Source organism: Leptonychotes weddellii, chromosome 4, assembly GCF_054177405.1.
Source record: "Leptonychotes weddellii isolate Sample4059 chromosome 4, ASM5417740v2, whole genome shotgun sequence".
Classification (NCBI taxonomy): Eukaryota; Metazoa; Chordata; class Mammalia; order Carnivora; family Phocidae; genus Leptonychotes; species Leptonychotes weddellii.
This window is the reverse complement of record NC_138372.1, coordinates 149809868-149834931: the sequence shown is the minus strand read 5'-3', so window position 1 is coordinate 149834931 and position 25064 is coordinate 149809868. Positions and strand designations below refer to the sequence as shown.

At 37.6% G+C, this 25064-nt stretch overlaps 1 protein-coding gene across 6 annotated transcripts in view; it reads left to right on the top strand.

Annotated features, from left to right (window-relative positions):
- Positions 1 to 22987, top strand: part of TRPS1 (transcriptional repressor GATA binding 1) — a 259064-nt gene extending 236077 nt beyond the window's left edge. For all 6 annotated transcript variants that reach the window (XM_081816420.1, XM_081816414.1, XM_081816419.1 and 3 more), the window contains 2 exons: positions 13120 to 13242; positions 16273 to 22987. In XM_081816420.1, the coding sequence (XP_081672546.1) occupies positions 13120 to 13242; positions 16273 to 17334 (1185 nt within the window). In that variant the 3' untranslated portion in view covers positions 17335 to 22987. The remainder of the gene's footprint in view (positions 1 to 13119; positions 13243 to 16272) is intronic.
- Positions 22988 to 25064: the final 2077 nt, after the last annotated feature.

Genomic DNA, 25064 nt, shown 5'->3' with positions numbered 1-25064 from the left:
TGAAAGTAAGTAAGTCACCACCAAACTGGTTTATTTACATAATGAAATCCTTAAAGGTCTTTTGGAACACAGTCAAAAGACAAATAGAAGAGAGAAAGAGGGTGGAGAGATAGTATTTTCAAACACATAATTGGTGTGATAAATTTTAAGACAGTCACCTAAATGCGAGAGAGTTTTAGGATCATTATTCATCCTCTTTTCATGTTGTAAAAATAGAATAAATAAGAGCTTCTTTGCATAACTTTTATACAAATGTGCATAAATGTGTAAATCTAGATAATTGAATGATATATGTGTATATACATGCCAAAATCTTATTTAGCTATTCAGTATTTTCTAAAATCTAATGTCTATTGATACTCAGTATCTTCTGAAACTAAGAGAGAAAGGAAGAATTTAACACTCGTTGAATTCCTGATATATGTCGAGCATTGCATTCAGTATTCTCCCATATATAATTACACTTATGTTAATTGAGTGTGTAAGTGAATTGAGAGGACTCTAACACAATAATAAAAATAAATCACAAGTTCTCGATGTCTTATTTTCCACCTATTAAAATCAATAATTATTAGGCTGACATAATAAGTCCCTCTCCTAGGTACTCTGTTCCTTCATTTCCTTTTCGGTCTTTTGTACACATAGTTAATTACATTTCTTCTCCACTCTCCAGGAAACTCTTGGGATTTTTTTCTCTTTAATTTAACAACATCATTGGTATTTTCGCCCTTTATAAAATATGATATTGTTTTAATGAAAATAAAAGCCACTAGCAACATCTCACTACATGTCAGTGATAAAATGTTGTGCTGGATTCGTTTGTGTATGTATGTATATTTGTGTATGTGTATGTATATGGACTGTCACTTTGATGTGTATACATACACAAATACACACATCAACATATGCCATTTCGACTAGTTTTGCAGATCGCTCAGAAGCTCAAGCAAAGTCCATTTCTTTTCCCTCCTGTCATATAATATATAATCTAAATAGGGTGCATAACTTAATTTTATTTTGCATTTCACAAAAGTGAAACTGTTTTCAGTCTAAGTCCTATTTTTGTAATGATGACTGCCATATATATTTCATGAATAAAGCTTCATTTAAAGTATAATCTGCTGATCATAGCATGTATGTAGATATATATACATACCACACACACATATATTTTAACACAATGTCTGTTTATTAAAATCAGCAGAACCCTGTCTTCTGACAGAGGTCAGTTCAATTAAGCTGTCAGTAATTAAATGCCTACTATGTGCAGTGCACTGATAATGCAAAGATTGAAAGAAAAAATAGGCCCTTGTTTTTAATAGCTCCAATCCCCTGGGAGTGACTTGCATCTGTAAATAATTGGAATCCAGCACTCTATCTCCTATACCTAAATGCTGAGAAAGCAGAGCCATTTGATGATTTAAGACAATTCAGTATATGAGAAGCTAAGGCAGAATTGGCATCCTAATGTTCTGAAAAGCTAAGCTCTCACACTGACAGCAAAATACCTCTTATGAAGAAAAGTAGTTTTGATATATTTGGGGTAAATTTGTAAATGTAGAATAGCACAGGAAAACATCTAAGCCATTTTTTGGATCTCTGCTTTTCTTTTGTGTGTGTTTTTAATTTCAGCTTCTCTATGAATCTTTTTTTTTATATATATATATATTTAAGAACTTGGTAGTTGATGTTTTCTTTTTTTTTTTTTTTTTAATTCTTTTACTCCACAGTAGGGAGAAATGTTTCTTGAAGGCAAATCACTTTAAAAAATTAATTTGAGGTCATTTCTTGCTTTAATATATTTGCATCTTCTGCAAAGATTGTGAACAGTTTAATCATGTTTGTCTAGGAGAAAAATAATGCTAACAAAAAAATAATGTAAACACGAGGCAGGCAGGGGGAAATAAAGTTTTAGAAAAGTGAGTTGCTATGTTTTATTTTCAGAGCCCCTCTCATGAAATAAAAGCTCACTCACCAGGAGTTTTGTGTCTCAGGCTATGCTGCCAGGGCTCAGGATTGGTTTCCTGATACTCTGCTCGAGGGACAGAATGTCACAGTACGAAATGATTTTAACTGTTCCATTTGGTAGGAGTGACTGAGGGGTCGTCTCGAGAGTGCTGGATGCGATGAGGTAGTTCTTGCTTTGGTATGTGATACAGTGTGATTAACAAACTCCAGATCACACAGAGACCCAGGTCCGAGTCAGGTTATTAAGTGCAGTCCCCTACTCAGGACGATGTATTGCCTTGCACTGATACAGTTGTATGGAGGGGAAATATACATATATATACATATATATATATGTATATATATATAAAAGCGAAGACAATCATTGCTTTCTTCTTGAGCAGCTGTAGCCAGTCCCACTAATGGACGTGCAAAAACAGAAACTGGCAGCACAAGGTATGTGTTCGTTTTCACAGATGGTACTGCAGACAAGTTGGTAATGGAAAAGGAAGTCGTGTACGTGAGCTATTTGAATGTGGGGGGGGCGATGGGGGCACAGCCTATTACTGTGCTTTCCTGTGTAATTGACTGTGTGAGTTACTGAAGAAGCAGTTTTCCCATGAAAGATTTCAGTTACTACAAAATTACATCATGATTGTTAAGGAAATTCATAATTCCAACTTGTCTTTTTAAAATAATGTTATTAAAACTTTAAAAATCAGCTTTGATTTCCCTGTCTGCACCGTGCTTCTATAATGAAATTATCTGCTCAAGTTTGGTTTTAAACCCTAGCAGGAACAGAATTCTCATTAAAAGATACATCTTCTATTTGAGCAATGACAAAACATACTAGGCGCTTATTTTTACCATTGGAAAGGTGGATTTAAATACCTACGACTTTATGTGTCCCAAGGAAATACAAAACTGAGTACAAATGAGACATTTTAAGAGAATTATTTATAGATTCAAAAATTAAATGAAGTTCAGATTCATTTTTCTTAGTTTTTTATTTTTGTTTTTTTTTTAATTTGTATTTAATTTGTATTTCATTTTTTATTTAGGTCCTAGAGGATGAAATGGTACAAGAAGTATTCCCCATCTAGTCTTATCAAGTATTTAGTCCAAATTGCATATTTGGTATCCGAGTCTCTTGTTGACACACATCTGCAGATTTTTAACATGGTTCTTAATTGTTTTGAACTTCAGTATATTTAACTGTATTTCCATAATTTGTATGCTGTTCAGTGGAAATAAGCAGCAATTACCATCCTTCTGCTGAGCAGACTACATGCTATGTTTTAACATCTGATCTGTACTGTATCCTCTCAACTTGATAGCCTATAAAAAGTGTTTAGAGTTAAGAATATTTTGGTTTTCACTGTTCTGTAATGAAATGGAAACTATATCACACATGAAAAGTATCAAAGTCAGCTCCATAGGTTGATGAAGAACATATAGTTTTATATATAATAATAGGGGAAATATTTAAGGGGAAATAATTATAAATATTTTCATATTATCCAAATCTGAGGAATTTGTTAAAATAACCTCCTCTTTCAGAATTGGCAGTGTTTTATGTTGAATAATGATGATACCACACATTGCAAAAGGTCTCTGCCAGGGAACATACAAGTATATAAAGTAAACCCAGTAAATTGTTATCTGAACATATGTGTTTACAGAATTTGTCAAAACCCCAGCGTCGTTTTTGCTGCCCCATCTCTAGCCAAGACTAATGCAAAAACAGATTCTGGTTCACAGCTGCCCTCCCATGTGACTGGCGTTATTAGGAGCTAAGTCAGTGGTGTCGACTAATTTTCTGCTTTGAAGCGGAGGCTTATTTTACATACTTTTTTTTCCTCTTTTTTGAGATGGCAGGACTAAAACACGTGTACTGCACCCATCCCCCTCCCTACCCCTACCCCTCCCTCAGCCCAGTGTTGTGTCCCTCTAGCTATGACTGTATCTATCAACCTCAAAACAGATCGTTGCCATATCTGATCGAGGATGAGTCATTTCTTTCTGGTACCTCAAAACTTGCATAATTTCAATCAGCTGTTATAGGGTGGTTTGAAGAGATAAGAGTTCTTCAAAGCCAAGCTATGGTGAAATATTTTTGGTAAAAATTCCCCAATCGCCTCTTTAGTACCAGGGCCTGAAACATAGTTTAGCACTGTGGCTCTCAAGCGAGGGAGACCTGGGTTTGTATCTTAGCCCTACTATTTAGCAACTGAAAAACATTGCTAGGCCTCAGTTTTTCTCATCTGTAAAGTGGAGGGAAGAAGAAGAATAACAGTAACAACAACAACAATAATGGTGATACCTGTCTCTTAGGATCATTTTAACGAGGTCAGATAATGAAACAAAGCCTACGCATGTTATCCTACACATAGTTAAGTCTGGAGAAATATTAGATGTCTGATGGTGATTATTAAAGAAGGGACACAAAGTAGTCAAGCGAGAGAATTCTGTCAGATAATTGATTGAGAAATGGTTTCTAGAACACAGTCCTGTGTTTTTATCTAGACTTAGAGACTAGGATGTACTGTTTGTTACTAGATAAGTCAAAGAACCATTCTTAGTCTTTTTACCTCATCAATGAAAGTGGGGGAATAATAATACCTAGTGATTAATTTTGATCTAAACTGGGATAATAGATGTTAGGAGTTCTTAACCTTCAGATCTGTAGACATTCAGGTCCATACCAAATGCTTGGATACATCTTGTGAAGGACATTCTTCTCAACAGCCTGAAGTTATTTGTAAAGTATTTTACATATTTTTTTTTTTCCTGGGGAGAGTGTCATAAATTTTATCAAAAGAATGTTAGGAACCAGTGAAGAACCACTGATGTATATATGAATGCCATGAGGATGGAAACACTTTGTGGGCCAGTTATAATCTGTTAGCTAATATGAAAAGAATTCCTTTTTCTTTTAGATTTTATTTTATTTTTTTTAAGTAATCTCTACACCCAACATGGGGCTCGAACTCACAACCCCAAGATCAAGAATCACATGCTCTACCGCCTAAGCCAGCCAGGCACCACCCCATGAAAAGAATTCCTGATTATCATTTGGTATTTTCTGTTTCTTCCAAAATAACCATCCTCCTCATCATTATCTATTATAAAGGCAACCCCTCATAGATAATACGTAAAATAACTATTTGTGTTTGAGTGCACAGAAGCCGAACCCTTTGGATGTTAGGCTTTTTCTACAACAGGTTTCTTCTTTATCATTATCACTTAAGATTTTTATTTTTTATAATGTGGATAATTCCCGTAATAAATGTGTTTACAAAGTAGACTTGTTAGGTAAAATGTGCAATCAATTTATTAAAACAATCAGCTCTGTTCTCAAGCTGAAGTTTGCTTAAGAGGTGCTAAAATTGTTTAACTGTGCCTCTAAAAAGCCTTTTTTCTTCCTTTTCAGTGTCAGGTGTTGGCACTGGCATGGAAGAAAGTCCCTGTGGAGAAAGCCTCCAGTGATTTTTGTAGCTGAAGGTGAAAATGGATCCATGGTGGCAGAAATAGAAGCCATGAAAGACTTGAGTAGTTCTTTTGACAATAATGACTTTCACGTGGAATGAAAAAAAGACAGTGCAGACATAAATTTTCCACCGTAGTTTTAGCTGTCTGAATACATATTGCTGTAGATGCAGAACAGTAGTACAGAAACAGTGTGGGCAGAACTCCAGAGATCTGGGTTTTTCTAGTCCTGGTTCTTTATGTCATTTGGGCATGACACTGGATGTTTGGTTTGCTCATTTACCAAATACGGGGTAAGTCAAAGAATAGAGATGGAGTCCTTCAGACCTACGTAATGGGTTCTATAGGTATGTGATAAATTTGTAAATTCTGCTGATTTGAAGAAACTCTATGAATGATCTGAAGTGTGGGACATATGTTGCAAAATCTTGATTTGTCTGCTATCCCACTTCAACAGTCACCAGTTGCATCTCAGAAGAAATGGAGCTAATGTGTTTGGCACACTAGCATTTCCTGATACGTGCGGCAACTCCCACATGGTGATGTGTCAGGGCAGTAAGTCTCAGGTGCATTCATACCTGGGTACAGTGTGTGATTAATAGAGTATGTGTTGCCTCATGTCCTGGAACAGAGGTGGTTCCACTGCTCCTAGCCAGGGATGTCAGCTTTATTTACACTGGTCTCCATTATCATTGCTGATGTGTTGAGGAAGTGAATTTAAGCAGGGTAAACAGATTTTGTTTCCAAATTCTGAGATAGGAGATCGTAAGATGGGTGCTTGGCTGAACTTTGTAGAGTCTCTTCAGTTTTCTGGCAAGAAATCTGAGGGCAAAGAGGGCTGTTCTGAATCAGGCAGAGACTTGCTGTGCAGCCCATTTAAACTGCACTGTTCTTCACAATTCTATTTGGAGCAAAAGTCGGCCAAGATACTGGTAACTATTGCTTTGTGTTGGCAGCGTTCTTTCCCTGCTCTTCCTAAAATATCAGGTAGCCTGTGCTTTGGGTAAAATTCTGGCTATTAATTTAAAGATGTTTGTTGCAAGCCACCATCTATTTTTAAGTGGTTTTAGGCACTGCGTTCTATGCGTTCTGTATTATCTACTGATACGTAGTCAGTAGCTGGTTAATCCTCGGTTGGGGAGAATTTGGAGGAAGAGGTGGCCTTCTCTGTCACTCAGTGGTAAGTAACAGTGATAATGACTAAAATACTAATCGTCGTTTATTCATAATTATTGAATGCCAACCCGCTACATGATAGTAATAATAAATACATTCTTTAACATAATAGTAATAATAAATACATTATTTAATTCATATCAACTTTTTTGGTAGTCAGTAGGGCAATGTTATTGATCATTGTCCTACCATTAGGACATTATTACTTATGGGATAATGAACAAGTATCAGCTTGTTTCTGAAATGACTGGACTATTATTACCCACTTCGGTAAAGGAGCACAGAGAGTAAGCTCTCTGATCATGAGATAACTGTCAGCCTTCAAATGAGCTGTATTGGGGCACCTGGCTGGCTCATTTGGTGGAGCACATGACTCTTGATCTTGGGGTGGTGAGTTCGAGCCCCACACTGGGTGTGGAGATTACTTTAAAATCTAAAATAAATAAATAAATAAATAAGATTTATTGATGTAATATACTTTGGTTTCCTCAGAAAAGTTTCCATATAATTTGCATAAATTAAACTCCCAGTGTTTATGAACATCTCAATTTGTGTCACATTAACTCCACACTTAGTGTGTTTTTAGCACATTCTACTGGAAACCTAGATTATAGACCATGTTTGTCATATACATCACTATAACCCCCAGTTGGTAGCTTGGTGCCAGGCACATGCTGGACATTCAATAATTATTCCATTCCCAAAACCAAAAGGAGTTAAATTTACCATTGAAATTTTATTACTGCAAAATTGTACCAGAAGTTTCTATCACAGCCATCTGTACATGTCCCTAAAATGAAGTTTGCAAAAGATTCTTGATATAATCAAGTAAACACAGAAATTACTTAAAGTTAAAAAATATTTGAGATATATCTGCCTTAACAGCATGTATGTCAAATTTCAGATTGATTTGATTTAAAATGGCTAAGATATAAAAACCATAAAAAATGTGAGTAAATACTCTGCCTATCAAAGCTTGTTATGTAATTACATGGTTTCAGTATAGTTCTTATACATAGAACACTAATATAAAGGATCATTTCTGCACAAACTCCTTTTCCAATGGAGACTTTAATCTCTTGCAGATAAATATCCATGTCTCTAAATGTTAAGCCACTTGAATGAATAATTCAGTCAAATTTATTTCTTATTAATCAAATGAAATCAGTTCTTTGTTAATGAAATTTGAAAACTGATTCAAATATTTGTTTTGGGCTGATTTTTAAATAATAATATAAGTAATAGAAACAGCTAAACCAATTTTAAAACTTTTTTTTCATTTTTTTTCTTAAGACACATCTGGGTTCACCAATACATGTGCCAAGGCTCAACCCGCTGATCTATAACTGACTAAAGAATTAAGCCCCCTAGGGGCACCTGGGTGGCTCAGTCGTTAAGCATCTGCCTTCGGCTCAGGTCATGATCCCGGGGTCCTGGGATCGAGCCCCACATCGGGCTACTTGCTCCGCGGGAAGCCTGCTTCTCCCTCTCCCACTCCCCCTGATTGTGTTCCCTCTCTCGCTGTGTCTCTCTCTGTCGAATAAAAAAAATATATATATTTAAAAAAAAAAGAATGAAGCCCCCTAAAGCAAGATTTGAACCATAAGCTTTCAGAAAAATTTGATGATAGTGATACTGCACAGTGGTTAGCTGTGAACCTAAATTAATTTTTTTTTGTTTGATCCGTTATTTTAGTCATTATACTTCTTGCCCTTCAAAGCAGGGGAAAAAAATTATGTTGGATTTAGAGTGTACTTATATTAAAAGATGTGTATGTCATTTTCTGTTTCAAATCCTAACATGGGTGATTGTCCAAATTCATCACCTAAATTGCTGTTTTGAAAATCAGTATTGTGGTCATAATACATTTGAAACGTGGAAAGGAAACAAGTGATCCCCAAGAATTCTCAGTAGTTATCACTGAAAACTACTTGCTAGCCTTTGGCTGGCCTCAAAAATCCTTGCAATTAACCATTTCTATCACCACCCTTACTTTTTCACACAGCAAATTATCAGCCAACAGAAATTATGTAGAGACAACACAAATGTGACCTAAAAGTTACTAGGCAAGCTATAAAACTTGAAGTAAAAAAAAAAAAAAACAGGTCCCTGAATTGTTGCTTCTGGAATTTTCTCTAGAAATTTTCATTTGAGGTGCTTTTCTTGTAGATTTGGATTTGTGGCCCACCTTCCCTCACTCTTTCCTTCAGTTAAGGCAACAAAGAAGTAGAAGGGGCACTTGGAGAAGTCCAAGGGCAGAGAATGCAGTGGGTCTGTGTTCAGATATACAAGCCTGAGAGGAGCGTAAGAATCATGCTAAATATGCCCCTCAGGTACATCAATGGTATCATCCCCTAGCTCGGATTCCTCTCATGAACTCTCCAGAAGGGACCTTGTCTATGTGACTCAATTCTCCTCTCTCCTGCATAATGTCATGGAGATACAAAATATTATTAACTCTTAAACAACTTGGGGGCACCTGGGGGGTTCAGTTGGTTAAGCTTTGGATCTTGGTTTTGGCTCAGGTCATGGTCTCAGAGTGGTAGGATCGAGCCCCATGTCTGGCTCCGTGCTCAGCAGGGGGTCTTGTCCAGATTCTCTCTCTCCTTCTCCCTCTTCTCCTTCTCCCGCTCTCTCTCTCTCTCAAAAAAATAATAAAAATTAAAAAAAAAAACCCAGCTTGTAGAAAAGGAGAAGTCATCTTATTATTAAACACACATGTGCACATATAGAAACATCTACAACATAGGACCATAATGATGTATATAAAGGAGAATTGGAGTCTTGTTCTACCTGATTTTGTATCGTCAGGATCTAGCAAGTACCTGGCTTCAACTGTTCCTCCAAAATAAGTGTGAATTGTAGGATTGGAACAGTCTTGATTTTCTTTTCTCTTGTTTCTTTTCTACAACATCATTAGTCATCTTTGCCCAACTGGAAATAAATTTGTCAATCCAAATGGATGACATTTAGAAGGAATATTTTTTAAAAACTTTTTTCAAAAATGGGAGTGACTATTAATGATAAAAAAAAAATAATAGCAGGTGAGATTCCTTCTTTTCTTTTAATTCCAGTAGATTATTTTCAACTTTATTAATGTTTAGTCTTTCAAGACAGAGCACTGGGTGCTTGTTAGAATATTTGATGACCATTAGGAGTCATGATTTCCGTCCTTAACACACACAGTCTAAAGGAGAATGACAAAATATTTTAAAACTCTGTCATGCATGATAAACTATGAATGAAATAAAGTCTTCGGTGCCTTTCTTTCTCTTTAACAAGGCCAAGAGTGTTTTTTAAAAAGTGGGGCAAGAGAGACTTCTATTCCGCCTTCCTTTGGCAACAGACCTGCTTCTCTACACGTGATTGGGCTAAGGATGTTGATAACTTCAAAAAGATGCTTTACTGTGTCCAGCCAGGTTACATTACACACAGAGTGACCAGGTCAGGGCTCTCATCTGTGTTGTAGTTGAGAGAGATGTGGCATAGTTACGATTCTGTGGTCACACAGCTAAGCATACTATCCACATAGGCCACCTTCTCTGCTGCTTCCAGAAATTCCAAATGCACCAAAACTAAAGTGGTACAGTGCTTACCAAAGCGATAAATGTGTTTAGATGGGAGTTAACTTAATATGTGAAATATTTCTCACCTCCCTCCTACTTTCCACCCCCACACAAGTACGCTCTATTGAATTCTAGGTGTGAACACCTAGATATTTCACTCTGACTCAACTTTCCGTTCTCATATTTGATAAGATTGACACAAATGAAATACATTTGATAATATCCAACTGTATGTCTTAAGCATCTCTATAATGCTCAAAAAGTAGATTAAGGAGATGAAAACAAAGCTAGCCAAGTATTTTTCTCTTACCAAAAAAAAAAAAAAAAAAACTGTATCCCTTTTACAAATAGCTAACTTACTGAGTATTTACTACATCCCTGGAACCGTTTTAATTGCATCCATTTGCCCACATACTACAGCGGTTCACACTTTAAAGATGGAGAATTGAAGCTTTGAGAGGTTAAGTAACTTGCCTAAAGTTGCACCTGGCAAAAGGCAGAGACATGTTTTGAATACAAGTAGTCTGACTCCTAAATCTGATTATTAACCTCCATGCTATACCGACTCTGGGTAAATGAATCCAGAGTACCCCTGATGTCTTTAAAATAAGATGTAGTTTTCCCAAAATATGCCTCTTTAGTGGAACTTAAGTGCTGCTTAAAGCAGGATATGCCTGTGGAAACCAGGGCTATAATTTTAGGACCTTCCCTCTAACTAATGAAGGGCATTTTCTTTGCAAGAGAATTAAGCACAAAATTGTGCAAGGATTGAAATGCTCTCAGAAACCAGGATTACACCCACTTTGGCATGCTGTGTCAAGCACCCAGGGCATAAGGAAAGAAAAGCAGGCTGGAGTGAATGGTTACACATTCAGATTTGAGCCTCAGCCATATATGTGGGTTAGTTTCCAAATGGACATTTACATTGACTTTATGTGGATCAAGTTGGTGTTTATTTGCCAAACGTGTTATTTAGATCTAGGAAAAAGATGGCGTGGCCCCAGGGAAGTTTCACAATTATAACCTAACTAGGCTCCCCAGCTTACTTCAGATAAAGGGGGCCCCGGAATGTTTGATAAACATAGCATCTAATAGTTCATTGATTTTTAGAAGGGAGCAGTCTCTGCTTTTGCAGGAGGTCCCAACTGGGACTTGTGGACTGACACCCAGCACTTGCCATTGCTCTAACCATGATGCATTCCTTCCTGGTCCTGACTTGGGCGGAGAGGGACTAAAAGGGGAGCCAGAGATTATCTTTGTGAAAAATCTAGCTTTTATTACATCACCCAAAGTAGCACGACCTGCTACACTAATGAAGTCGTGTTCTTGGTTGAAAAGGGCAATTGTTAGCCTGACTTTGTGCGCACTAAAAACATTCCCCCGATCTTGTTAAATTATTGCTCTCATTTCAGATTTTTATGGCTGTGCAGCTTACCAGCCCTCATTTCTTTACGTTTCATTCATTTTCCTTGTATTGATGATTAATGGAGGATGTCGAATGTTAGAGTGAGCAGGCATCAGCAATTGCAAGATCATAATTAGTTTAGCTGACGAGGGCCTCTGATAGCACTTGCATCTGGATGGAAAAATTACCCTATAGGGAACTGGCTGCTCACCAGGTCTTTTTAGTGATACATTGTGAAACACCCGATGAATCAAATGCCCTTTCAATGCCAAGAAAGTGTTCCAGTCTTGAAGCCAAAATTATGTCTGCAGAAAGCTTTCCATTTGAAATGTATCAGAGTACAATTATAACCATTGTATTTTCTTGGCAGGGATACCACTGGTCTACAGTATGGACTCAAGTTAAATAAATTGCCTAAATTTTATGAATCCCTGAAATTTTGACTTACGGTATTTGTAATTTTAAATTTATAATAAAATTGGGTTCCAGCAACATTTTTTCCACTCCTTATCTAACGTGCATATTTTATCATTAAAGGCTTCGCTTCATAGTGAAAGGAGAGGGAAGTTGCAATTCAGGCTGTCTTTTTTTTTTTTTTTTTCTTGCAGCAGGAGCATTTCATTTCCTGCCTGTTAGTATTTGCGCCTACAAACACAGCCTGACTTTTGTTTCAATGGGTTTAATGGAATCATTACTTGATAGCAAGAATGGAACAAGCAATACTAATTATCTACTTTTAAATATTCTTAGATTATTTTTGAATCTGGTGATTACAGAATTCAGCCCACTAAAATCAATTTGTATTCGGAAACGCTTGTGATTTCCAAGACTGAGGCAAATAAAATAAATAGCCATTGATGGGACTAGCTTGTCTGGCTTCAGCGGACACCCCTTAAGCGCTCTCAGTAATACTGTACTTCAAGTTGACAGCAAGTTTCGACTGGTCCCCTCAGCTTTGGGAAATAGACGATGTTCTCTTTCAAAGGTTACCATTGCAACCCCCCAAACTAGAATTGAGTGTGTGATATTCTCTTAATACTTGTGTTACATGAATGCCCCCCAAAAAGACACAAATTGGGCTTAATTTTAAATGGTTTCCATGCCGCCTTTATTCCACGCTTGACTATATTTTTAAAGCTCAGGTAGCCTGTGGCCCCCCCCTTTGCTGAAGTATATTAAACATATTGCCACATTCTGTCTTGCGACTTCTGTTGTGACACTTTTAAAAGGTATATTTTAGGGTTCAGCATTTAGGAGCCATCATTAAAGGCACAGAACCGAAAGTTCAAGAAGTTAAAGCTGTTTCTGGGAAAAGCCTTTGGTGTTGCACACACCTCATCCATCACTGTAGGGTTAATTATAATGAAAATCAGTGGTGCCTATTAAACACAATTGAACCTGACCTCATTATGGGCAGTGTGGTTTTATACTGTCACTGTTGCCAATCTGAAGACAAAACTCCTGGGTTGATTTGGTCTAACTCCACTGATCATGTGACTCACCCCTGACCTTGTGTTTTTCTCCCCCCCGTTTCAGAGGCGTAGAGGCTCGGGTGTTTTTTGTGCCAATTGCTTGACCACAAAGACCTCTCTCTGGCGAAAGAATGCAAATGGCGGATATGTATGCAACGCGTGTGGCCTCTACCAGAAGCTTCACTCGGTAAGAGTTTGTTAGACTGTTTGAGGAAAAGCTTTATAAAGCAGCCTGGTCTGTGGTGGGATGTGTACCGTTCCCTGGCTTGCAAGGCCTGCTCCCGCAGAGTTGAATACAGTCACTTTGAGAGCACCTGTGCTTGATGGTGAAATGGCCTTCGATGTTATGGGGAGATATATTTGAGATCATTAGTTATGCATTATGCTTCTTTTGGTATAAACGAGGAAAATGATTGATTTCTGGGAACTTCCCATAACAGATAGTCGAACTAATGGTTATCAGAATTTGGTGAAATTAATTTAGGCAGAAAGGAGAAACCTTAAAAGTTCGAAAATACATAAAAAGTGTTTCTAAAAGAGGATTCTCCTATTTCACATAAACACAGGGCAGGGAAAGAATGCTTATGTTCACTTTAACTTCAGAATTTGCAAGTGTCCTCTTGGCTGCTTTGGGGGCTAGAAGTTAGGCACGTTCAGAAGAGTGGTTCTGAACTAGGACCCGAGAATGCCAGGCCAATCTCTTCGCTTCTTCTGAGGGATATATTCAAGTGAGGTATCTCAGGGCCCCAACAGCACACATCCCAGTAGAGTAAGGTGCGAAGGTGCTTTGTGTTTTAAACTCTCTGGCTGGCTTCTTTCTGTGGCTCACCAAAATACTTCCAGAACTTTCTTCTCAGATTTTAGTTAGAATCCTCTGATAAAGTTTAAGCTCACAAATTCCCCCCATCTCCATATGCATTTGACGTCCTGAAGGATATTTTATTTTAGTTTTAGGAAGTTTATCTGCTGACAAGAGCTGCCTTTAAAAATAGGAATACCCCACTTAGTAAACAGAAATTCATTTCCCTCTGCCTTTTTCATTTTGTTTGGCATTTTACCATAGCTCTTAGCACAGCCAATGAATAAATTACAGCTACAGGGAATACAGTTTTAGACAAAACGTCCTCATAAATGGACCACTGGAAGCACTCTTTAAAAAATGCATGCTGCCAACGATACTAATTGGTGATAAACTGTAAAACCTTAGTTATTACGTGTAGCTAACAGATTCCTCCCCCCCCCACCACATCAGCTTCCTTTTGCTTCACCTTCACCATTTTAGCACAGCAATAAGCTTTCATTTAATGAGTACTGACATTAATGATTTTAATTGAACTCTGGCCAATCGTAGGCCAAGAATTAATTAAACTACTGCTCTTCCAGCTTATGATAATTTAACAACTATGATATAAAGTAAGCTCTTTTTTTTACAATTATTTTAATATTCATCTCTCCAGAGGCAAGATGTATTCAGTTTTGAGTTTCTTTACGTCGTAAATTTAAATACACAAAGGTTATGCTCACATCTCATGTCAAAGACTGTCACAAAAGTTATAAAAGTTTTAAAAGAGTATTAATGCAAATCTCCAGTTTCCTTATAGATAGATATTAAATACTGCATATTCTCATAATACAAATACAAGCTCTTTATAAACCTGAACATTCTGAACAAAATAAATGAATATGGCATATCCAAGGGATGTGGCATTTTCATTCTGAAACCAATAATTGAATTGTCAGTGACAAATGTGTTATCTTTCTTGCCTTCAAAATGCCTCCGTGACAATAGAAATATTCCAAAAAGGATTTATATTTATATTTTGTTTAAGATATAAAAGGTCTCTCTTGCATTAAGGCGCATTCTTTCTAGGAATAATTCACAAATTATATAATACATATATATATATTTACATTCTATGTAGAAAGTATTTGCTTGAAGATTTCAATAATCTTTTAGAAAAACCCGGTTTTAGCCCACTTAAAGAGTTTCCTAAATTTTAACCTGTAAATATGCATTAATTTATTAAACTTATTCTTTTTATTTTATAAATCAAAGTTAGAGCTCTCATTGCAAGTAAAGTTTTTGGCATAGTGTTATCTATGGGTTTTAGTCCTGTGATATAAACGCCTGTTGAACATGTACATAACTACCAATCATACCACGCTTAAGCTGAATAAAAAACAAGCTGAGTGAAAGCCAGCATTCTAAGTACAGAGTAGAATGATGTATCAGGTATTTGGACCAAAGCTACAAAAGAATTTAGATTTTCAACAGAAAACAAATGCTTTACCTGTTAACAAGTAAAATTTTCCATAGTGATATATAAAATCCTATTAAACAAGGAGAAATAAAAGTGAGAGGTGAAAAAAAAAAAGTCTCCCACTGATACGGCTTTGATTACCCGATATCTTTCCTCATGGTTCTGCTCATTTGTCTTTGATTATTTATGCTCTGATATTTAATACTTTATATTCACATTTTCAGTTATTTAGAAGAATGCACGTATTCATCCGCTCAGGCTACCATAACAAAATACCATAGACCTAGGGGGTTTAAACTATGGAACAGATTTTCACACAGTTCTCAAGGCTGGAGGTCCGAGGTCAGAGTACCAGTGTGGCCAGGTTCTGGTTGGAGAGCTCCCTTCCTGGCTTGGAGAATGCCTCCTTCTATGTCCTCATCTAACTTTATTTGCCTCCTAAAGACCGGATCTCCAGATCCAGGCACACTGTGGGGTAGAGCTTCCACATATGAATGAGGGGACCCAGTTCAGTCTGTAGCAATGTATAATTTTACCACACTTGTCATTAAAGCCCAGCTCCCGTGTTCCTGTATTGACATCCTAGTGCATGACGCAGAAGTTGAGAAATATTGCAGAAAAATCATGTTTCTTCAAGGAACTTGCTACACAGTTTTATCACTAAATGATGCAGCTCCAAAATCTATTGAGTTTGGGAAAGCTGTTTTTAAGTAGATTAAAGTTTTCAGTCCTCCCTGCAAAGTCGGACACGATTTAATTAGGCTAAAATAGTGTACTTTGGTGACTGCCCCTGATCCTGCTTAGGGCAAGAGGAGGAGATTGAGTAAACCTGTAACATAACATCTACCCTTGCTTTGAACTTAAACGTGGTTCATATTTGTGAGGAATCATTAATGCATTTTAACGTATTTTCTCACATTTCCCTTTTATGTATCGTGCGTGTGTGTTCTCTGCAGACTCCCAGGCCTTTAAACATCATTAAACAAAACAACGGTGAGCAGATTATTAGGAGAAGGACAAGAAAGCGCCTTAACCCAGAGGCGTTGCAGGCTGAGCAGCTCAACAAACAGCAGAGGGGTGGCAGCGAGGAGCAGGTCAATGGAAGCCCCTTAGAGAGGAGGTCAGAAGATCATTTAACTGAAGGTCACCAGAGAGAAATTCCACTCCCTAGCCTGAGTAAATACGAAGCCCAGGGTTCATTGACTAAAAGCCATTCTGCTCAACAGCCGGTCCTGGTCAGCCAAACTCTGGATATTCACAAAAGGATGCAACCTTTGCACATTCAGATAAAAAGTCCTCAGGAAAGTACTGGAGACCCAGGAAACAGTTCATCCGTGTCAGAAGGGAAAGGAAGTTCTGAGAGAGGCAGTCCCATAGAAAAGTACATGAGACCTGCGAAACACCCGAACTATTCACCACCAGGCAGCCCTATTGAAAAGTACCAGTACCCCCTTTTCGGACTTCCCTTTGTACATAATGACTTCCAGAGTGAAGCTGATTGGTTGCGGTTCTGGAGTAAATATAAGCTCTCCGTCCCTGGGAATCCGCACTACTTGAGTCACGTGCCTGGCCTACCAAATCCTTGCCAAAACTATGTGCCTTATCCCACCTTCAATCTGCCTCCTCATTTTTCAGCTGTTGGATCAGACAATGACATTCCTCTAGATTTGGCGATCAAGCATTCCAGACCTGGGCCAACTGCAAATGGTGCCTCCAAGGAGAAAACGAAGGCACCGTCAAATGTAAAAAGTGAAGGTCCCTTGAATGTAGTGAAAACAGAGAAAGTTGATAGAAGTACTCAAGACGAACTTTCAACAAAATGTGTGCACTGTGGCATTGTCTTTCTGGATGAAGTGATGTATGCTTTGCATATGAGTTGCCATGGTGACAGTGGACCTTTCCAGTGCAGCATATGCCAACATCCTTGCACGGACAAATATGACTTCACGACTCATATCCAGAGGGGCCTGCATAGGAACAATGCACAAGCGGAAAAAAATGGAAAACCTAAAGAGTGAAACCTTAGCACTTAGCACAATTAAATAGAAATAGGTTTTCTGGATGGGAATTCAATAGCTTGTAATGTCTTATGAAGACCTATTAAAAAAACACTTCGTAGAGCCTGCCTTATCCAACACGAAATTCCCTTCTTTTATTCTTTCTTTTGATGAGTAGGTTACCAAGATTAAAAAGTGAGACAAATGGTCAGTGAGAAGAAAAAAAAAAAATGGAAGATGGTAAATAGTCATGTTTTAGAACCTAGTTAAGTCAAAAAACCATCTTGGCGAATGTGCACGGTGGAAACGGTCCATAAGAAGTATCACCAGACTCTCATTATTCTGTCTGTAAAGAAAGAGATCAAAGCTATCTAGAATTTGAAAGGGTTTACATATTGTGATACTAACGTAGTATTGGGCTGGCCATTGGTCCATTTGTTCATAAACCCAGAAGTTGTTGCCTAAATTTAGAAGTATCACGAAAATCCTAGGCAGATGAGGAGAAATCGAATCTCCAGGGCAGTGAAGGGAAAATGGCGCTTCTTACAGCAGTCTCCTCTCATTGGCCATGTTTCCCGGACCTAGAAATGCGAGCTGTGGTTAGGCTTGGGGAGAGAGCAGCAAGGAAAGTGACAGCCAGGGGCGTGGTGATTTTGGCCAGCCCTGCCTGTACATACACATGCACACCCTCTCTGATATTTTTGTCCTTTAGATGTTCAGATACTCCTTTCAAAAGTAGTCCTTTTGTTTGCAATTTAGGTTCATTTTGTCCAAATATAGATGCATTTAAAAAAAAAAAAAAAAACAAAAAACAGTGTCCTCAGTGCTTACGTAGTCGTTTTTTTGTTTTTTTGTTTTTTTGGGTTTTTTTTAGCCAGATGTTTCTTTCTCGTATGTGATAGAGCGGTTTGGATTTGTATTTTAAGCCTCCTCTTGGTCACCAATCTCACTTGGCACGTTATAACTAAAGGGATTCCGCCGCCCCCCCCCCCCCCAGTTCAGAAAGATTAGATGGATACAAAAGTTCAGACCATGGGCTGAATTTGTTTAGAATACATGGTATTTCTCCACAAGGTAACCTGCTGTATTATTTATTTTCTTTTGGTTAAGTAGAAGTTCCAAACTTTGTGGCCAGGCAGCGTCTAAGGTTACGTAGTTACCACAGACTGACAATTGGTATATGTACCAGTCACTCCCTTCATTAGATTTATACAGGTTTAGTTAAGTAGCATTAAATAGGATTCTTAGAAGTATATCTTCATAGTACTTTTAATACTTCAGGCTTTGTAAAACTATCCATGAAGGGAAAGCTCCTCAGCATAACTGCTCAGGGAAATAGGGCTACATAACTGAACATTAAGTAATTGGTTAAAGGTGCTGTTAGTCGAGCCTCAATGCTTGCTACAAGGATGTATGTACAAGGACTGACTTTAATAATTTGCATTATATTGTCCCAACCAGTAGTTTATTTTTTGCCACGGAGATGTAGAAGATATTACAAGCTACTGGATGCACTGTCAGATTAACTTATTTCATTAAAGAAGTTGGGAGAACAAATAGGAAAAAAAAAACTTATTTTTCTAGTAAATATTAATGTATTACATTTCAAATAATGGTGCCTGACATATTGAATAATTATTTTCTACAGTGTACGTATGCAACAAAGATATTCCATCATGCATTAGAGTCAGTTCTGGCTCTGCCTAGCTGTTTACATTTGCAAATGTAGCAAACAAGGTAATGAAGCAACTATTTCTATTGCGGTAGATACCTTTTTTGTGTGTGTGTGTGTGCATTAAAGTTGTAAACGGTAACATGAAACAAATGGAAGTTCTTGATATAATGGTATGGAAAACAAGAAGGAAATGAAAATATTTTTATGCCTACTTAGGAAAAAAAAGGGTAGCACTATTCATTCCAAGTACTTCTTTTTTTTTTTTTTTTAATTTTTAAGCTCTTAACACATTGTTATGCTTAAAATGATAAACATATATCCTCTTTTTATTGCTTTGTCTATGTTTCGGATGAAACATTTCAGAAATTATTTTGATAAGCGCTGCCGGCCCCCGCGGCACGGGTGTTTTTATTGCGTTCTGTAGCTGTGTTTGCACTCAGTTTTACCGAATTCCCAGTTGCTTTGTATTGTTTTGTTGTGTTTGGGTTTTGTTTCTTTTTCCCAGTGCCAGGTCTTTGTTCCTTAAAGTTGGATGGCAGGTAGAGTTCAAGCAGTTTGTGACTGTCGTAGTGAATGAAGTTAAAAATGTCTTTCTGATGTGTTGTCATTTCCATTCTTGCATTTTTGTTTTCATGTAAAAAACAAAAACAAAAAACAAACAAAAAACAAAAACAAAAAAAAAGGAGAGAAAGAGAGAAAAAAGAAATCAGGACTAAGCCTTCAGCTTCAGTTTCATTTTGAAAGGGCCCTATCTGATCTCACCTGTCTAGCTCTTCTGTTCACATAAACTGAAATAAAGAAGTGGTGTGAGGAGTTCTGACATGCAAATTATGTGATGCTGATTTATCTTTCTTAGGAATTTCGATGAATGCATCTCAGAATGTACAGGCAGACTTGAGAGGTGGCTGTTAAAGATCTCAGAAAGAGAGGAGATGTCCCAAACAACAAAACAATATTTCATTTTCTTAGTAAAAGGACTAGTAACGAAGTGCAGTGTGGCAATCCTTAAGCAACATTATACATGAACTGCTCAAATCCGTAAAATGCCAGAAGTTTGGTTAACTTGGGCAATATTACAGGTATGACTTTTTAGGCAAAACTACTCCATAAACAATTTCTCTAGTGTGTCAGACACAAATAGATTGTTCCTTTTTGGCATGTATTCCTTTTTCTTCTTCTTTTTTTTTATCCGATTTTTGTTTTCTCAGACAGATGTAGTAGTAACGATTAGCATTGGAAAATACATATCACTATTCTTGGAATATTTATGGTCAGTCTACTTTCAGTAGAATATTCTTGGGTAGCATTGACACGATAGATCTTACTCCATATTCCTTTATTACTGATTATTTTATTTTCATTTTTGTTTTCATTGTTATACATGTTTTGGTGGAGAAGAGGTTGGGCTTTTCTTAAAAGATGAAAATTTATTGTAACACTAAAATACCCCTTACTTTTTGACCTACAAAAGCCTTTGTTCCAGCTCTCAAAATATATTATAAAAATGGTTGTTATTTTATTTGGTTTTAAGGTTTCCGAATGATTTTGCCTTAAATTGTGATTTTAAATGAGCTATTTAGGTACTTAGCCTTTTTTTTAAGGACTTTCAAGATGATTTAGGCATTTCCCCTCTTGGAAAAGCCTTCCCCTATGATGAAAATTATATGCCAGCTAAAATTGTATACCATTGAAAAACTGTAAGTCTTTTGAAATTACTTGTCTCTATTCTGAATCAAGCTTTGAGTCAAACTTTAGGTCAGGACCAGCTCATGCATTCATTCTGCCTTTTCTTATTCTTTCTTTCTCCCTCTCTCACCCATATATTCATACTGTTGTTTGGGATAAAAAATCATAAAGAGCCAGCCCACCTTGGAAGGATGTGGATTGAGCGACACTACAGGACTCTGAGTGAATGAGAAAAGGATGGAGCTCTAAACCTTAACATGTTAACTCTGTAGTTCAAAAGGAAAAGAGTGTGCCCATTCTTTCTACATGACATATTGAGATGTTCTTTTAAAAAATCAACTTTTAAGATAGTGATGTTTTGTTCTCAACTGTTCTCTTTTAGCAAAGGTAGATTTTAGAAAACAAGCATGGGGATTCTTTTCTAAGGTAATATTAATGAGAAGAAGAAAAAAACAGTGATTATCTTTAACAGCTCTTTGTTGAAGCCTGTGGTAGCACATTATGTTTATGATTGCACATGTGCACATAATCTATTATGATCCAATGCAAATACAGCTCCAAAAATATTAAATGTATATATATTTTTAAATGCCTGAGGATACACATTTTTCTTAATAAACTGAAGAGTACCAATCCTGCTATTAAACTACTTACTAGCCTTCTGCTCTGTGGCTGCAGAACATCACAAGGTGACCCGTCCTGAGACCTCTGAACTGCCTGCCTGTTTAGTTAGTGAACATTAACGCAATTCCAGAGTGGGGATATCTGTGACCCAGTGGTGGAAGCATGGAGGAAGGAATCTGGTGGTCAGCTCCTGTGCCGTATGCCAGCCTTTTGCCTAAAGTTTACGTGAGGTCACAGTCTTTGGGTTGAGGGTCATGGCAAAAAAAAAGGAAAAAAAATGCAAGGCATCTTTGGTAAGCAAGTAGGTGAGAGCTTGCTGGTCGTCCCTAGATCACAGGAGAAAATGGTGGATTTGAAATTCAACCAGAATATGAAACTAAATATGCTAACCAAAGGTAGGTACTGTTAGGTGGAATTCTATCAGTAGGCAGCCGTAAATGAGAAGAGGATAGAAAGACATGCATTGGGACTTTGAGGGTCTGTGTTTTCTTCCCCAAAGAAAGACCCAGCCAAGGACAGAAGGATGGCTTCTTTGGAGAACACTTCTTTTTGGTTTTCCATCACTGTTTCATAGACAGCTGATTCACACGTTCCTGATAGCGGTACAATTGTTGAGAAATTGTTCACAACTATTTGCAGTAATTAGGACCTCTGGAAGATGCTAGGGCAGACGTGTGTGAAGTCAGGGATGAAGAAAATGTGAAATTCAACATTGATCCACACATGGAAACCGGATAATGTATGCTCATGTGTTGTTCTCTTGAAAGGAAAGGTAGAGCTGTAAGCCTCACTCTGTCCTACACCAGAGAAAAGCAAGAGTAACTTTACGTGGAAGTAACGTTTAGCCTTCATCAGAGAAGATGGTCCTTCAAGACCCATAAGTCCCAAAACTGGATCCTGATTCTACCCCTGGTTGGTTTTCATTTTATGACCTGCAGTAAATCACTTTTTCTTTTCGTTCCTCAGGTTCCTCACCTGTAAAATGGAAAAAATATATTAATAATAATAATATTAATAATAATAATAATAATGGTAATGTAGTACTTGTTTTGTAAAGCACTTTGAGATCCTTGGTTGGAAGGCACCATGGGAGTGCCAAGTATTATTATATGGCCAAGGGGCTTATTTAAACTCTCAGTTCCCGAGGGCCAGGAAAGGTTGGGGTCATTTTTGTTAAAGATGAGCTGTAAATATCAGACAGCCTATAGTGTTGACTATGAAGAGGCAAAACTATTACAAGGCTGATAAAACGATAGTTTCTTAATGGCTACCAACAAGGCAAATATCACAATAAGAAATGCCAAATTCCTTAGGGTGGGCTATTTGACAACGTGGATAATTGGGGGGTGGGATGGGGTTGGGAAACATCTCAAAATGCCAATGTAAAATTAACTTACAGCAATATTCACCAGCAGAAAATGTCTTTCATATGGAATGATTTCATGTTGCTAAGAAAATATTCAATTTGTAGTCCTGATTTGAATATTAGAATGTTGGCTATAATAGTTCTGTTCTTACAACACATGGAATATTTTTTTTGTTTTATTTAATTTTGTTTTCATAGTGCATGTTCATTTCTACTCACAAACATGTTCTTGGTGTATTTCTTATGCAAACAATCTTCAGGCAGCAAAGATGTCTGTTACATCTAAACTTGAATAATAAAGTTTTACCACCAGTTATACATAATGGCGTTGGTATGGTTTATATGGATTCATTTTCATCCACGTAGCAATAGGAAATACAGACCATTGTAACATAGACAGGCTCTGATGAATTGAGATGGTGAAATCAAATCACCATTTTCAAAAATATGACTAAGACTGAAAAGGCCTGGATTCTCTCAACTTGTTTTGCTTTGCTTTTTTTTTTTTTTCTTTAACCAATCTCTTATTGATAGGCCTTGTGTAAAAAAATATATATATATACTAGTTTCTTGAGGAAGAATAACAATAAAAAAGGTGTTTATTTCAAAAAACATTTATGGAGTATTAAGCATCGAGTGTTGAGTATTGGGTAATGATTATGTTATAATATGTAAAAAAACTCCTGCTTTTGAAGCTTAACTTTGATTCAATTCAGTGTACCCACATATGATGTGAAGATCCTGGTAATAATCTCAAGAAGTTTCTATTAATATATTACATGCCTTGTTTGTTTGCTTAAATGAGATTAATCAGAGGAGGTTTCCTGAAGGATGATTTTGAAAGAGGGACGAGGCAGGGGCGCCTGGGTGGCTCAGTCATTAAGCGTCTGCCTTCGGCTCAGGTCATGATCCCAGGATCCTGGGATCGAGTCCCACATCGGGCTCCCTGCTAGGTGGGGAGCCTGCTTCTTTCTCTGCCTCTGCCTCTGCCTCTCTCTCTCTCTCTCTCTCTCTCTGACTCTCATGAATAAATAAATAAAACATTAAAAAAAAAAATGGAAGAGGGATGAGGCAGAAGAAATCCAGGTAGGAGAAGGACATGGGAAAATTCACCCAAGTGTTTGTAGCCAGAGAGAAAAACACAAAAAGGTCAGGACTCCTTAAAGTATTTAAATAGCTAACTGCTTCAGAAGATTTGTTTTGAAAATTTCAAATTAATTAGTATCTACCCTCCTTACACAATCTTCGCTTCTGATTTTTATGAGCCTAAATTAACAAGCCCCTTCATTTATGTATTTTTTTTTTCCTAGCTCTTTCTCTTCTCCCTTATTTTGAAAACAGAGTAGAGACTTTCAGGGGCTTTCATAATAGTGACAAGGTTTTTTCACAGCTGGAGCAACATTCTCTAGATAAGAGTGCGGTAGTAACAATGTGGTTTCTTTATGTAGAACTTGATTCTCCTGTCGGGACCACTTTTCAGATGAAGTCCAGCATACTTTGTTCTCACCCAGCACTGTCAGGATCCCATGCAGAAAGAACTCTGTAACCATCAGCTATTTACCATTGTTTGAGGGGAAAGAAGAAGAGCGAGTCAGCACTAGGAGCCCTCCCTCACCTTTGGTCTCCCATCTCTGTGAGGGTAGAGCAGGGGTCAGAAACTCAGTTGCACAAAGGATGCGGGCAAGTAGCGTGTGTGGGTGAGCCAGCCGGGTGGAGACCTTGGGAACCCGAGGGCTATATAAAGGTAGGCTTTCCTCGGCTCTGAGAACAGTGCCAAGCTGACTTGGGTTGCAGATTTTCAGTTTTCAAGAAAAAACTGGACAAAGGGAATTTGATGTGAAATCTCCTCATTTTTAATGTCAGTGACTGACTTTTTTTTTTTTTTTAATATTGCAAGCCAAGCAAAACACTTGTTCAGAATAAATTCCACCCCGAGACAGGCAGTGTGTGACCCCTGGAGCTTGAACGATAGTGAACTCTGGTGACTGGCAGGGAGGAAATGGGGCAAAGTGCTGAGGTTAGCTGTGGTTCCCCTGGGTTTTGTCTCGGGTCCCAGTGCACCTCCAGCTCTGCCAGGAAACCCGAAAGTACCGTGGCAGCAGCACCTGCCTGATTTCTTTCAGAGCCAAATTTGCTTAAGACGAAAAACATTTGCACAGAAGACAAACCAGCCTTCGTTCTTGAGCATACTGCTAATTAGCTTGTACTTTTGTTCTCCCGTCTTTGTAACCCCAAGTACCATTTTTCCGTTTTTTTAACACGCTGGGATGAACAAAGAAATTTCAAAAACGATTAAAAGTTGCTAAAGTTAATGGCCAGCAACGTCCAAGACGTCCTTGTGACCCTCTCCATGGCACATTTTTGAGTGGAAGTAACAGCGATGGAAAAGCAGAGCTTAAC